Genomic DNA, 14631 nt, shown 5'->3' on the forward strand with positions numbered 1-14631 from the left:
TCTGACAATTGGGCAGAATGGTTAAGGATATAGCTGTGAGAATCAAACTGCCGGTGTTCGACTCATAGCTCTACCATTTGTTATCTGTGTTACCTGGTATCTATAAAATCTAATAATGATATTTTCCTCTTTGTGGTGTTCTTATAAGCATTAATTGTCTTAGTGCATGTAAAATTCTAACAAGCACCAGGCAAATGATGAGTTCTCAATAAATTTTAGCTATCATTATTGATCTTTTGATTCTGCTCTTCCAGGAAATACAATAGTTTCTTTCGCATCTGGACCATGTTATGTTTCCCATCTAAGAATGCATCTTCATCATATGTCTTTTATTGTGGCAGTGTCTGTAACTGTCAAACCTTTATTTGTAATCTTAGAGTTTTCAGATTGTAATGTACAGCTATTAGCATGTTGTGGGTATTACCCAGGTGGTGGTTGCTCCTTGGGAATGAGCAGGTGTATTTATATTGCTTGTATAAATAGGGTGGTGGTATGATGGTGATATAGACTGTTTTGAGTACCTTCCATGTCGTTGGGCTGGTATCTTCCTGATCTGGTTTTTTTATACATAAAGGCAGACAATTTTTGTCTCTTGTTAACTGTTAGGTCCATAACACTTAGAAGAGTGCCAGGTACACAGCATCAGAAATGAATGAATCATGGTACTTCTCAATCTAAAACCATTCACTTCCCATATCTTCCCAAGTCCATTGATTTTATTGTAATATCAAAGAACAGTTATATAACTACTTCTCAAAATATGCTTGATGCTTTTGTTAAATTTGATAGCTTGTTTTTATCTCAGAATTCCCCTTCTTTCTTTCCTCTATGTATACAGATGCTATTTTATCTGTGACAAATCTGATGCCATCACCTCTTTCATTACAAACCCCATTCATCTACCAAGAACATCTCAGACTCTACCTTATCTTCTCTACTCACCTGCATACCACAGTCTCTGTGTGGCATGAATGCCCTGAATGCCCCTGGATTTATAGATATTTCCTGGGTCGGTCATTTAACCATTTGTATATTCTAGTACAGTTACTTCCACATGCCATGTCTCCCTTCATAGCAGGGTCCTTATCTGTTTCACTTTTAAACCCTCCATAGTACATGTAGGTAGGTAGCAACTATTTGGCAACAGTAAATATTTAATGAGGGCCCAGTGAGTGCCGGATACCGAGCCCAGTGACAGGTTGGCTTCATAGGAATGTGAGTGATTATTTCTGTGTGCTCCAAAAATATTTGCTAAATGAATGATTGAACAAATGCACATTTTGAGCAGCATGGTGTTGTAGAACAGGTCCTGGCTTTGGTATTGGACATACTGGCTTAAAATCCAGGCTGTCTGACTTTGAGATGTTAACATCTGCCTTCAAGACCCTTGGTTTTCTATTCAAAGTAGGAATGATATATCCATGTTGTAGCATTAAGTGAGATGATAACATAATGAGGTGGAGTGGGAGGAAGGGGGCTCCTAATCAAAGTGCTTGGATCAGATTGGGTAGAGTTTCTTCCTCATAAGAGTGCTATTTGAATAAAATGACTGACTGTCAGGGTGTCATTATTTTTGTTGTTGTTGTTCTAGCTCTAGTTCTGTAGATCCTCTTTGAATGGGTGAAGCAAACTCGTATAGTGCCTGGCCACTAGGGCTGTTACAGGACCAGACCTGGGCTGCTGCTCTTTCCTCCTAGAAGCTCTGGCAAATGTCTGTTTGCTGTGCTGGTTAAAAATTGCTGTTTTCCTCCTATTCTTCATGAAATACTTCCAGGAGTCTAAGTTTTGTTTAATGCATTTTTGTTTTGTCTACAGCACGTAGAATTAAATTATTACTATTTGTGGGGGCATTTATACATTTACAAAACATCTTCATATCCATTATTTCATTTGGCACACTTGCTAAGTCTGTGAACATGGTAGGGCAGTGACCAGTGCCACTGTATGCCTTTTAAAGGCAAATAATGGAATAGAACCTCAGAGTTTAAGTGGTCTGCCCAAGGTCGCATAGGTTAAAAGTGGCAGCACTGGAGGTCTATCCAACACGGGTCACCTGACTGCAAATTTGGTGTCCTCTCCTCCCTACTCTACTTACCCTGGAAGCAAAGAGAAACTCTGATATCCTTTATCCTGACATTCTCCTCCATTCTTCTTTGCAGAGGCGTCCATCTTGAGCTATGATGGCAGCATGTACATGAAGATCATCATGCCCATGGTCATGCACACTGAGGCAGAGGATGTGTCCTTCCGCTTCATGTCCCAGCGAGCTTATGGGCTGCTGGTGGCTACTACCTCCAGGGACTCTGCGGACACCCTGCGTTTGGAGCTGGATGGGGGGCGTGTCAAGCTCATGGTTAACTTAGGTATCGTATGAAGTACCCTCTGCCACTTCGTTTGGGCTTGTCTACCCTTTCTTTTCTGATTTTCATTGGTTTGATTGAATTCTTTGTTTGTTTCTTAAAAGTTAGCTGCTCACCTCTTGTTTAATAGATCAAGGATAAAACCTAACAGCAACAAACACCTTCTCCTTGTTTCTGCATGAGGTTTTGATGTCAATTTCTGGTTTCTGACAGTGGTGGTTTTTTTTTTTTTTTACTAGATTATTTATTTTTTAAGTTTCCTTTCTTGGTTTTTTGGAACCGTTTAGCTTTGTGTAAAACACGCTACTTTGGTCCATCTTTTGATCAATCACATTGCCATTAAGTCCAACTCCTTGGTCACCACTCAAAACAGTCAAAGCTGAAGGCAGAGATAGGATAGCAAATGGAGGCAAAATGGAGGTTGGGTTTGAGAGAACTAAGCTTTGTGAGTAGGATGAGAGCTGCATTGTTTCTTTATCTACAATGACTATTCAAATGGGGAATTCTGGTGGCACTGGTATCTCTTCATACTTTAGCCTAGTGGGGAGGACAAGTCAGATTTTTTTCTGATGTCCCATTAAAGAAATAATCCTATAAGTTTATAGAGTCTCTGACATGTAGAAGGAGAATGTGGCTCCTGATATGTATCCTCTTCTTCCTTCCTGACATTCTTACCCATTATCTAGCAGCCCCTTTTATAAAGATTGTCCTGTCACACTGTTATTCTCCAATTTATCTGCCCTCCTCATGTAATACATATAAATTTTTCCTTAGTATTTAAAAATTATGACAGTTTTAAATTTGCAGCCTTATTGTTCTTCCACTGCAATTACATGTAACGTATACTTTGGAAACTCCCCTCCTGATGGCCTCACATTCTCTCCTGCTACTGACCTTCTTGACTGGATTCTAATTGATCTTCTATGGAGAATGGGGACCTCTTGATTTCTGGAAGGAGAGAAACCAACCTCATTTCTACTCAGTAGAAAGTCAGTGCCCTATGTCAGCAGGATGAGTAGTATGGTTGAGTTCAAGCTTCCTAAGCTATGGACTTATTTGGGTATATAGTATATGTTTGGATACAGAGCTCCTTCTTAAAGATTCCAGTGGAATGGGTTGTCAGAGGCATGGAGAAGACATGATGAACAAATAAACCAGACACAAGACCATATAAAACCTTAGATGGCCTAGTGGGAAGGTGGGATTTGGAATCCATACCAGTCTTACCTGCTGTCAGGTCAACTGGTTGTACTTGGAAAATGCCTACACCACAATCCTAAATATCTCTAGGACACAGAGGACTGTTTTGAGCAGTGGCTTTAGTTATGTCTTTTTTTTTTCCTTCCAATTTGCAGCTTTTACAACACTATGCCCTTTTTCTTGTCCGACCTCATTTGATTTCTGTTGTTAGTGTGTCTCTTGGGTTTTTTTGTTGTTGCTGTTGTTGTCGTTGTTGTTTGTTTGTGTATGTGTGTGTTTGGTTATTTTTTTTTTTATTTTTTTATTTTTTGCTGGATCTTTGTGTTCTTGAGTTTTTAATTCTCCCCACCATCAACCATGGTAAATCAAAAGATGGTATTCAACCCTTCAAAGGCCCAAAGCCTGCGGCCCGCATAGCAAACAGCCTTGAGAACAGAGTGTACTGAGCAGCCTGCAGGGGCTGGCAATACCCCTGTCCCTTTCACCTTCCCTTCCCTACACCATCCTCCCTACCCCCATCAAAGCAACAAAAGAGCGTGTATGACCTAAAACCAACAACCAGTAGCTGATTGTCTACTTCTCTGAAAAATAGCAGAAGACATTTTGAAAAAATAAAAAAAAATGGACATAACGACTTAAATAGCTTACAGAAAAATATGATGACAATTTTTAACTCTGCATGTTTCGGAGCAAGAGAGAACCATATATATAAGGATGATTAGCCCCATGGGGCCCTGTGGAAATGTATACTGTTTTTAAACAGAAAATATATTCTTCTTCCTAGACGTTGTTTTGTAAAGATGAGAAAGCCAATGGTGGTAGGTCTCACATCTTAGGAGGAGAGATGGGGTGGAGGAAGATAAAAAGGGATGAGGAAGGAGTGGACAGATTCTCTTACACACACACACACACACACACACACACACACACAATCAGAGGTCCCATGTGTATTCCTAGAAACCGTTATTTTTCTATTTTAAACTCTGCCTCAACTATGAGAGAAGTGCTTCTCAAGGAGGCTACTTGACTTCTAGCACACACTCAGTCTAGCTCCTCTGAGGTACAGATATCTTAGGCAAAACAGAGTAGGAGAACCTTGTGCTTTTCAGAAGCAATAGTGACTTCTTTTTCCCCTGAAGAGTAGGATTCACCACAATGACTGGTTTGAATTTCTTTAACTTTCTTTCAAACCTAACTTGAAAAACCTCACTGAAATTCCCTGTGCTTATGTATCCATGCTTCATTTAAAGGTTCTTCTTACCTTCCCTCCCCAAATATACTCCTTTATGAATGTTTTCTCTCCTTATTATGAATTTATTTTTCCCTTTTCATTGGAAGGGGGAAGAAAGCATCTCTAAGTAGGGTTTGCATTCACATTTATTCCACAAGAATTAAATTCAAGCTGATCAATTTGTTCACCATTTCAATTGTGTATCTTTTCTAGCATATGCTCAAGTGATATTACAGTTTATTTCAAATTGGTCACACATATAAGCTCATAATATAAAGTCTAGTATGTATATATTTCTCTGATGTAATGTATCCATCTCCTAAATGTCAAGGAGACTAGGCTTTCCTGAGGGTCTTGATCTCTGAAGACGGCCAGATGTGGTAATAGCTGGTGTTGAAAAAGGTCCTACAACACTGCACATTTTTAAAAGTTGAGAGATTGGCTACTGATCAATCATATTTTGATCTCTTACAATTAAAACATATAATAATTTCATTATCATAGTATATTTAAAGATTTAAAAACCTTATTTCGGTCGCCCAGTAACTTTATGAGATAAATCATGCAAATGTTTTTATGTTTACTTTTACAGATGTGAAACAAAGAAATGTTTGACTTTTCAAAGCTAACATAAAAAGTTGGCATTGGAGTTGAGCCTAGAACCTGACTTTCTAAAATGCTGGATCAACATGGGTTATCTGTTATCCCCACAGCTCAATACTGTGGATCAATGACGTGGTGGTCTTGATGACTGCTTTCGTGATGGTTACCTTTTAAACACGCACAGAGGGAATCTTTTTTCCTTAGTGTCTGGTTTGGATTGAGCCATATGGCTGAAAAGTCAGTCAGTATTGACATCTCATTTGTGGCCCTTTAGAATCCTCAGCAGAATGCCAGCAACGCTTCTTCAGTGGTGGAGGCTCATAGGGAGCCTCATGCAGTTTGGTTAATTGCATTCCAATTCTCCAGATGTTCTCTCTGGCAACAAAGACTTATTGACTGCCATTTACTCTGTACATTGTTGAAGACACATTCACCTCTTCCGTGCTCTCAACCCAAAGCTCATCAATTTAGAAAGTAATTTCTCTTCATTTACTAAAATAAAATAGAAAAACCTAAATTAAACATAATGAACAGCACAGACATACACAGACATGCATATACCCCTCAGATACCTTGCCAAGGCTAAGGCAGAGGTAGAACTTTGGCTGCTACTGAAGAGAGATCTAAAGGATGTTGCTTTCCCAACCCAGTTCCAAAGATTCACTTTTCATTGAAAAATACACCCTCACTATCAAGACCACCTTCTCAGAACCTATGAGCAAGGCACTGGGGTACATATTTTTTTCCCCTTGAACTACTTATTCTTCAAGTAAAGAATCAAAATAACCCATCCCTTCTTGACTTAACCAGTTGTCTACCATCTTGAAAGCTCCAGTTCCTCACCTTGGTTTAGAGACACCATTCAGTTCATGGAACCATTTGAGTGTAGCCAGCACCTCTCCCTAAACCAGGTCCTTGTCTAAGAATACAATCTTCAACAGCATAAGAATCCAAAGAAGAGAACGACTTCTTATTTATAGTTCTCAGGTTTGCTGCTTTAGGCCCACTCTTTCTCTTCCCTTCTCTCTTAAGCGTGTGCATACAACCTGTTTCTCCTGTCTCCTTAGTACATCAGGAAGGGACATCCCTCCAGCTTTGCCTGATGGTAGGTGCAACGGGTAGCCGAAGCCCCACCCCTTCCTCCCTACTTGCCCTCCTCCTTCCTAGTCCTCACCAGGGGCATGGCCTCCTCTGTTTGGTGATCGTACCGGTTGCTCCAGGGCTGTTTGCTCCCACTTTTCTGTTGCGGTTGACGACACATGACAAACCTAACCGCACGAAACCAAACCCAGATTTTTCTCAAGAGATGTTCTTCTGGGGAACAAATAAGCATCCTGCCTCCTTCCTCAGAATGAGTGGGTGTCATATATTTCTCCTCTCTGGATTGCACACAGTTTCATTCTGCCCTGTCCTTTGCCACTGGTTCCTTTTTCACTTGCTTTCTTAAAATCGTTTACTTTGGGAAATTCAAATGGTGGCATTATCTGTGAAGAGTCCTCCAAACTATTGGTTCAACTTTAGGCAGAGGAGCTCAGTTTCTAACTATTTTTCCCTGTAACTTTTTTTTTCCTTTTCTTGTTTTACTTCTACTTTTTAGTATCTAGCTTTAAACTAATTGATATTGGAATTCCCACATGATATATCAAATTTATCTTCAACTGGGCAACTTTGCAACAATTAATCTGAGACATTTTTTAACCATTCTACCTAATCCCCTACCAATAAACATTGACTCTACTCAAAACCTTTTGTGCTGGATGTCCACGACTCTAAAGACATACTAATAAAAGGATAGATACTCTGATCTCTGGCATAGGATACCCTGTCTGGTTACCAGCACTGGAAAATTAGCCACCCTTTCTTCCCTTTCCTTCCCATTAAACAATAAAAAAAAAAGAATTTTCTCCCCTCAAGATGCAGAATCATAGAATGAAATAGGTAGGATGTCAAAGGTGCCTGAGACCTCCTCCCCATATACCTGTCTCGCCTTCTCCTTGAATGCTATAGGCACGTGATTTAGTCTGAGCATTCAGGCAGGAAGACGGAGATGGGCTTCATGAGTGGGTTGGTCTGGGAGCCTTTGAAACAATAGCAGAGAAACCAGTCAATTGTATTACCATCATACAGCTCCTTTTACCCTACACCCAACCCCACCTCTCTAAAATCTGGGATGGGTGTTTGTGCGGTTAGCTGTTTGCAAGTGGCCATTTTATGACAGGAAATGACCAGGTGGTATTAACCCTTTCCTTATATCTAGGGATAACGGCAGCTCTGCCTATGCAAATTTTTAGAGCATCTGGGGCCCAAGCAAAGAAGAGGGTGGCGGGAGTTTGTTTTTAGAAAAAGAGAAAGGGTTAAATACTACACTGAGAAACGTCATGAACAAATCTTTTAAAAAATTAATGTGTCAGATTGGTAATATATCTTTGGAATACTAATACAAAAATTGTGTCAATGCTACTTTTAAAGACAAATTTTGAGAAAAATCATTATGGGGGCAATAGAATATAACCTGCATTTGGTGGGGAAATTTTTGCATCATTTTCCAAGTTGAACAAAATTAATATTTCAAAGTTCAGGTTTGAAATACTTTATATAAATGAATAGGTTTTTGAAAAAAAAAGGAACAGCATATTCGGTGTCTATTGTGGATATATATGTATATCAGTATATATCTCTATACATATGTGTATATATATATGTGTGTGTGTGTATATATATATGTATCCAACTTTACTAAATAATATACTGTACATATACACCCACCCTTAAACTTGTACATACTGTATATATATAAAATGGCCACATTTCTTGCGTGTGTCTGTCCCCGGAAGGGTGGACTGATTGTTTTTGGATGTCTGCAGCTGTTACCTTGAAGGATGCGATTTCATCTTTCATTTATTTTTCCCCATCTAGACTGTATCAGGATAAACTGTAACTCCAGTAAGTTTTCCCTCAAGTTTCATTTTGTTCTTAAAAAAGAAAAAAATTGGCTTTATTTTGTTTACTGTTTTATGAGCTGTTTTTTATTTGAATTATTTTATGTTCTGACTATGGAGTTGTGGGGGTGGGGGAGCTGGGGTTGACCAGATGAAGGGCTGGTGAGGGTAATGGGCTGAGTGTGGCTCAGGGCTTGGTTTCTGAACTGGGGCGGGTCCTCTCTTCTTTCCTTGCATTTGCTTTTTATGCAGAAAAGGAGGAAAGGGCACCTGTATAAGCAAACAACTTGAAAATGAAATAAATGGTAATTTGTTGTTTTGGGGAAATAATCCTCAAGGGTGGACCAAAAAAAAAAAAAAAAAAAAAAGTTAGAGCAACCAGAATGCACTTCTCCACTACCAAAAGCTTCAGAAAATAACGGCAAAGTTCATGACCCAGAAGGTGACTGCCAACTCTGACGTTTCTTTCCTGGCATTTATCACTGTAGGGACTTTTTTTCTCAGAGGATAGGCAAAGCCTTGTTCTTGGTGATAATGTAACATTTTAACCAAAGACTCGAGACACAGTCTGGCTCTTCTGAATGAAAAATTGCAGCCTATTATTTTTACTTTACCCCATTCAAATATTCTGGTTCCTGAAGAGGAGTGTTAATGAAGTGCAGGCTGAATATTACTTACGGGTGTCTTCTTCTGCCTCACAAAGGAACATTAACTGGAGTCATGAGGTAGGAGAATAGGAAGGGAAAGAGGAAGGATGGGCAGAAAGAATGTTTAGTTGATAAAATCAATAAAGGAAGAAATAGATTTTGAGTCTTATAGTATATCAGTTAAGACAAATAACTAAGGCAATTAGGGTAATTAGCTATAATAAACAATCCCAACATTTTAATGGCTTGACAAAAGAAAGATTTATTTTCTTGTTCAGGCACAATTCAATGCCAGTGACAGCTCTCTTCAAAGACATAATTCAGGCATCTAGGATTCTTTTATTACCTGGGTCTACCACTTTGGAGTTCTTCACTTCCAGCCATATCCATAGGGTAGAGAAAAAGAGTTTGGATGGTTATGCATTGTGTTTTTATTGCCTTGCCTGTAAATGATATACAGTATATCACTTCTGCCCATATGTTGTCAGATATGACTCCATCCAAAATGCAAAAGGAAGTTGGGGAATATGGTTGTCCTGTGGACCCAGCAAGACAAAATTAGATTAGCTCAGCATCTAACACACATAATTCTCAGTATTATCTCTTAACTTTTTGCTTCTTTCCTTACTAGGGTCTTTCTGTAGGAAAAAAATAAAAAGGAAATAATTCAATTTTTATATTTACTTGTTTGTTCCATCACATTAGATATTTTATAGGTGCTACTAGTTTAACCCTCTTTCTTGGGAGATTATTTCATCAGGATGACAAAGTAATAAAGTCCAAATCCACTTTCTTTTTGTCTTTTTTTGGGGGGGGGGAGGAGGGGAGGGAAATGTTCCATGTAAATTAACAAAAGAAATATAAAAAAAATCGATATAAACAACCACTTCCTAAAGTAGAGTGCTTTATGCTTGTCTTGGCGTCACTTTCAGCTAATTTAAGCAGTGTCCTATTTTGCTGTGTTTAAACATTTCTAATTAGCCAGAAATTTCTCATGATATTTAGATCATTAAAAGCCTAATTGAAGCATCCTTTTTTTCTAAAGACTGGTGTTTTCTCTTTCTTTTAAGCAGCTTTATTGAGATATAATTTCCATACCACAAAAATCATCCACTGTAAGCTTACAATTCAGTGATTTTTATTAAATTTATAGAGTTGTCTAGATACCACCACAATCAAATTTTAGACCATTTCCATCACTTCCCCAAGTTTCCCTCCTGTCCCTTTGCAGTTACTCCCTGGTCTTACCCTTAGCCCCAGACAACTACCAGTTTGCTTTTATCTCTATAAATTTGCCTTTTCTGGGCTTTTCATATAAATGGAATCATATAATATGCAGTCATTTGTGTCTGGCTTCTTAAAAAAACATATATATACATATATACATGTAACAAAAAACAAAAAATCATATATATATGTACATATATACATGTAACAAAAAACCAGATATACATAAATGCATACATATACACATATATAAGTATATATATGAAAAGTTTTTTTCATTTGCTTAATATTTAGAAGGAAATAAGATGGAGCTGAGCATGAAGGTGGAAAAATCTCATTCAAGGTTGAATCTGGCGTCTTCTGGCATAGATGCCTATTTGCAGAACAGAGAACTGAGGCAGTTATTTGATCAGAATATCAGGATTTGCTTTTTGTGCTCTATCCAGACTTTATCTTGTAAGTAATTCCACATACTCCATCTGATCAGCCATGAAAAGTCATCGTAAGACAAGTTCCAGAATTCTTTCTTCTGGGAAGACAATACCTCTTCTCCAGGTCATATATGCTAGCAGGTTTTCTAAACCTGATAAAAGATTTTCTATTCAGAGCCACCAAAACTATCACTGAGAGGAAGTATGTCAGCAAAGATGTGTTCCCTACTTTGATCACAGTATAGAAAGAGTATAACTAGTTTTAGTTCAGTATTTAGATAAAGAGCCAAGATTGGATTTTGGAAATCAACTTTGAATTCTTAAGATAAAGCTTTAACATGCTAAGGAAGTTAATTTTGGCTTGAACATGAGAGAATATATAGTGCCCACTAACTGAACAGTGGTTGAATAGAAACAAAGGAAAATAAAGCTCGAGTCCTTTAAGCTCTTTAGTGCTGAGGCATGTAGATGTGTACTGAGCGTAGTGTAGAGTCACAAAGTAAGAGTGTTACATTTTCTTAAAGTTAATTTTAATTGTTGATTTGGAGTAAAACCTTGAATTGAAACTAAAGTGATATATTATGCAGAAGAATGCAAATAAATGTGAATCCTACTTAGTTCATGAATTTTATGTTATAAGAAAAACTAAGAGTCAAAGACCTGTCATTTTTATTATGTATCGTTTCTTTTCCATCCCTGGCATTATTGGCACTTGGGTGGAAAAGTACGAGAAGGCTATGCAACTGAAACTGGTACAGGTAATTAGAACTCCTAAACTCCTCTCCCCGTGGACTAGATGTCAGAATTCATAGTTCACTCTATTATAGGATCTCAAGTTGTTTCCATGATAGGCGTGCAGATCTTTCTTCTTAAGCAGTTTTTCGGATAAGGTTGATTTGTATCCTGAGTTTGAGAGAGAGGAATTTTCCTCTTTTCTCTCAGTCTTGTCTCCAGGTGTCATTTCAGTAGAAGTCAGAGGGTGTTATTGCTTACATTTCAAAGCAGAGTTTCCCCTTACCCCTTGAAGGGACATGCTGAATCAAACTTTGACCATGTTTGAATGTGAGGTCGTGAACTTTTGCAGTAATTCTTTTTTTTAGAATGCCTGTCCCCTGGAAAGTCAGGTAAGATACAGAATGACATCATCTATGGGATTTTGTTTTTCTTCATCTGCTGCAAAACATTTGGGGAAATGGCTGTTTCCAGGGGTTGGTGCAACACCCTTTTCAATGGAGAAAAGAGCATGGAAAAGAAGGATGATCTAGTATAAGGAGAAACATTGGGCCAGGATAGAGGACAGTGATCTTGAGAGAAAAGCCTCTTCTTTTGGACTTTGTTGGCTGGTCCTTCTGTCAGTGACTTTGGCCCACCTCCATGCTGAGGGTTTCCAAGAAGAAGAAACATTGTTTTTAAAACAGCTTCTCTACCTTCCTTCCTCTCTTTGTCTTTTCCAATTCCTTGTCTTTCCACCTGGTATCTGTGGATATATTTATCATTACTCATTCTAAATCTTGCTACCCCTGCTTTCCAAATCCTCCAAGAATACCACATCATAAATTCTTCTCTGGGTTCTATCACCAAATATATATTAGTGTACGAATCAAGGTCTTTGGCTGAAATTGGGACATTGTTGGATTTGGTTCAGTTGGCTGGATTATTCAAAAACATATAAGGAAATTCCAGCTTAGAACATACTTTAAAATGCAAAAGATCAACAGAGTTGGCAGCCATCATGGTGATTGAACTGTTGGGTGGCCTGAAGCACTGCTAAAGAAAACAGGGATGCTTTCTGGGGAATTTCTGGAGGAAATCACCTGTTCCTATGGTTCCAGTTCTTTGAGGCTGGCAGCACCCTAAGAACCATGCAGTTTTGAAACAGGTATGGACTTCTTATTGGTCTCATGGATGTTTGCTCAAATCAAAGTATGGAAAAAGGTTTGTTGTTCTTTACCTTGTCTGATTCTGACTCTGTCGTACTATTTCCTAGCCTCTAATTTATTCTCTCCCTTTCAAGCCGTGCATAGCATAGCTTGAATAAATATAGTGGACTTATCTTAATTAGGTATGAATTTAGCATGAATGTATTTCGTGAACACATATAAATGAATATCAATTTCATTCTTTTGTTTTTTTTGCCTTTCTGTTCTCTGAAAGGCTAATTCCTCTGTGTATGGTTATTTTCTCAATCTTTCTAAAAAGATTCACCTGGAAATCGTGAGTTTGTGTACATGCCTAGTTATTTAGGCAGACGTAGAACCCCCTCCTCCAACTACTTTGAACTTGAAGCCTCAATTTATCTCTAACAAGGTTCGTTTTTTCTTCTCAGACATAAAGGAGAAAAAAAGTAGAGTGCCATGCAAAAAAGTATATTGACCTTAAAACACTCGAGTGTCGCACTGTAATCATGTCAGAGAACAGCTTTGGTAATGCTGTCCACTTCCATAGACTCTGTTATCTTTGGAACATCATAGAAATGCACAATTATATAAGAGCTGTATGAAGATAACATCACAAGGATATGATACCTCCAAGTCATACCTCTGAAGGCCACTAGTATTTACTAAATATTCCTTCTCTTGCACCTGCTTGCCTAGCGCCTGGTTTTTGCCTTTTGCGTTAGCTTCTGTGCCTTGGTCTGTTTTTAAGCAGACTCAATTTCCAGTGTTTTGGCCAAGTCAACAGCGTGTGGGTGTTTCTTGCTTAATTTAGGCATAGCTTAGTGAACTGCAGTTTTTTAAGCTAGACTTTCATTTTTTTTTTCACTTCCTTTTTCTCTTTCTTCCCTCTGTATGTTATCAGTCTACGTGGCTTTATCTTTAGGTCTGGTATATCTAGAAATTCCAGAGCTGACTTGTTTAGCTCATCTCTTTAATTCAGAAATTCATACCTCGGGTCACCCAGGAAGGCTCACTTCTTCACTATTAAAAGTTTTCTGAGAAGGAAATTCTAGAACCCTCTTTGGTATTTCTTCCAATATTTGGATAACCTACCTGCCAGTCATTTGCCTGGCCATATCACTTCTCTTAGAGTTTTAGCGGAGATGGAAAATCACAGAGCAAGATCTTCTATATGAAAATGTATTGTGTATCAGACTATCAACATCACACCTGAGATTCTATTTCCATACTAAATGATTATGCTTACTTTTCTACTTTTCTCAAAATCTTATTTTAAAAAAGTATATATAATTTTGTTTCTCTTGGGAATGTTTTATATTTTTCATAATGTAAAAAATTGTACTGGAACAAATGTAAAGTAAAAAGTCTCACTCTCATCCCTATTCCTAGAATTCAAATTCTCTTTCTCAGAGGCAACCAGAATTACCAGTCATTTGTATATTCTCTCAAAGATAATCTGTGAGTATACAACATAGAGCTGTAACCATATTGTACCCCTCCTCTTTTCCCTCCTTGTCCTTCTTGACATGGTATTTAACACATTCTTCTGAATCTTGTCCTTTTTCAGTTAAAATGTTTTAGGGACTGTTTCATCTAAGAATATTAAGGTTTCCTTTGTCATTTTTTTTTTAACATTTTTCATTTTTGAGAGACAGAAACAGAACATGAGCAGGGGAGGGGCAGAGAGAGAGGGAGACACAGAATCTGAAGCAGGCTGCAGCCTGTGAGTGGTCAGCACAGATCCCTATGTGGGGCTTGAACCCACCAACTATGAGATCATGACCTGAGCTGAAGTTGGATGCTTAACTGACTTAGCCACCCAGGTGGCCCTCCTTTATTCTTTTTAATAGTAACATAATACTGCATTTTATGGAGATATTATAGTTGATTAAATCAGCACCCTGCTGATAAGCATTTATTTTTATTACTAATTTTTTTTAGCTTTTCACTACTACAAAAAGTAAGAAAATGCATGTTTTTGTTTGTTAGTCTTTGCGTGCATGTACATGATTATCTATTGGATAAATCCCTAAAAGTGGAATTAACTAGGTCAACAGATAAGTGCATTACAAAAGGTGATAGATATTGCCCAGTT

The 14631-nt window shown here is 38.1% G+C and overlaps 1 protein-coding gene across 27 annotated transcripts in view; it reads left to right on the forward strand.

Annotated features, from left to right (window-relative positions):
- The window catches only part of NRXN3 (neurexin 3), a 1553894-nt gene that overhangs the window by 595617 nt on the left and 943646 nt on the right, over positions 1-14631 (forward strand). For 18 of the 27 annotated variants that reach the window (XR_008299766.1, XR_008299767.1, XM_027066299.2 and 15 more), the window contains 2 exons: positions 2160-2363; positions 8311-8337. Coding sequence is in view for 25 of the 27 variants with exons in the window: in XM_027066299.2 (XP_026922100.1) it covers positions 2160-2363; positions 8311-8337 (231 nt within the window). In the remaining 2 variants the exon portion in view is untranslated. The remainder of the gene's footprint in view (positions 1-2159; positions 2364-8310; positions 8338-14631) is intronic. The other 9 variants (XM_053225118.1, XM_053225121.1, XM_027066308.2 and 6 more) reach the window with 1 other exon arrangement.

The sequence above is a fragment of the Acinonyx jubatus genome, chromosome B3 (assembly GCF_027475565.1).
Source record: "Acinonyx jubatus isolate Ajub_Pintada_27869175 chromosome B3, VMU_Ajub_asm_v1.0, whole genome shotgun sequence".
Lineage (NCBI taxonomy): Eukaryota > Metazoa > Chordata > Mammalia > Carnivora > Felidae > Acinonyx > Acinonyx jubatus.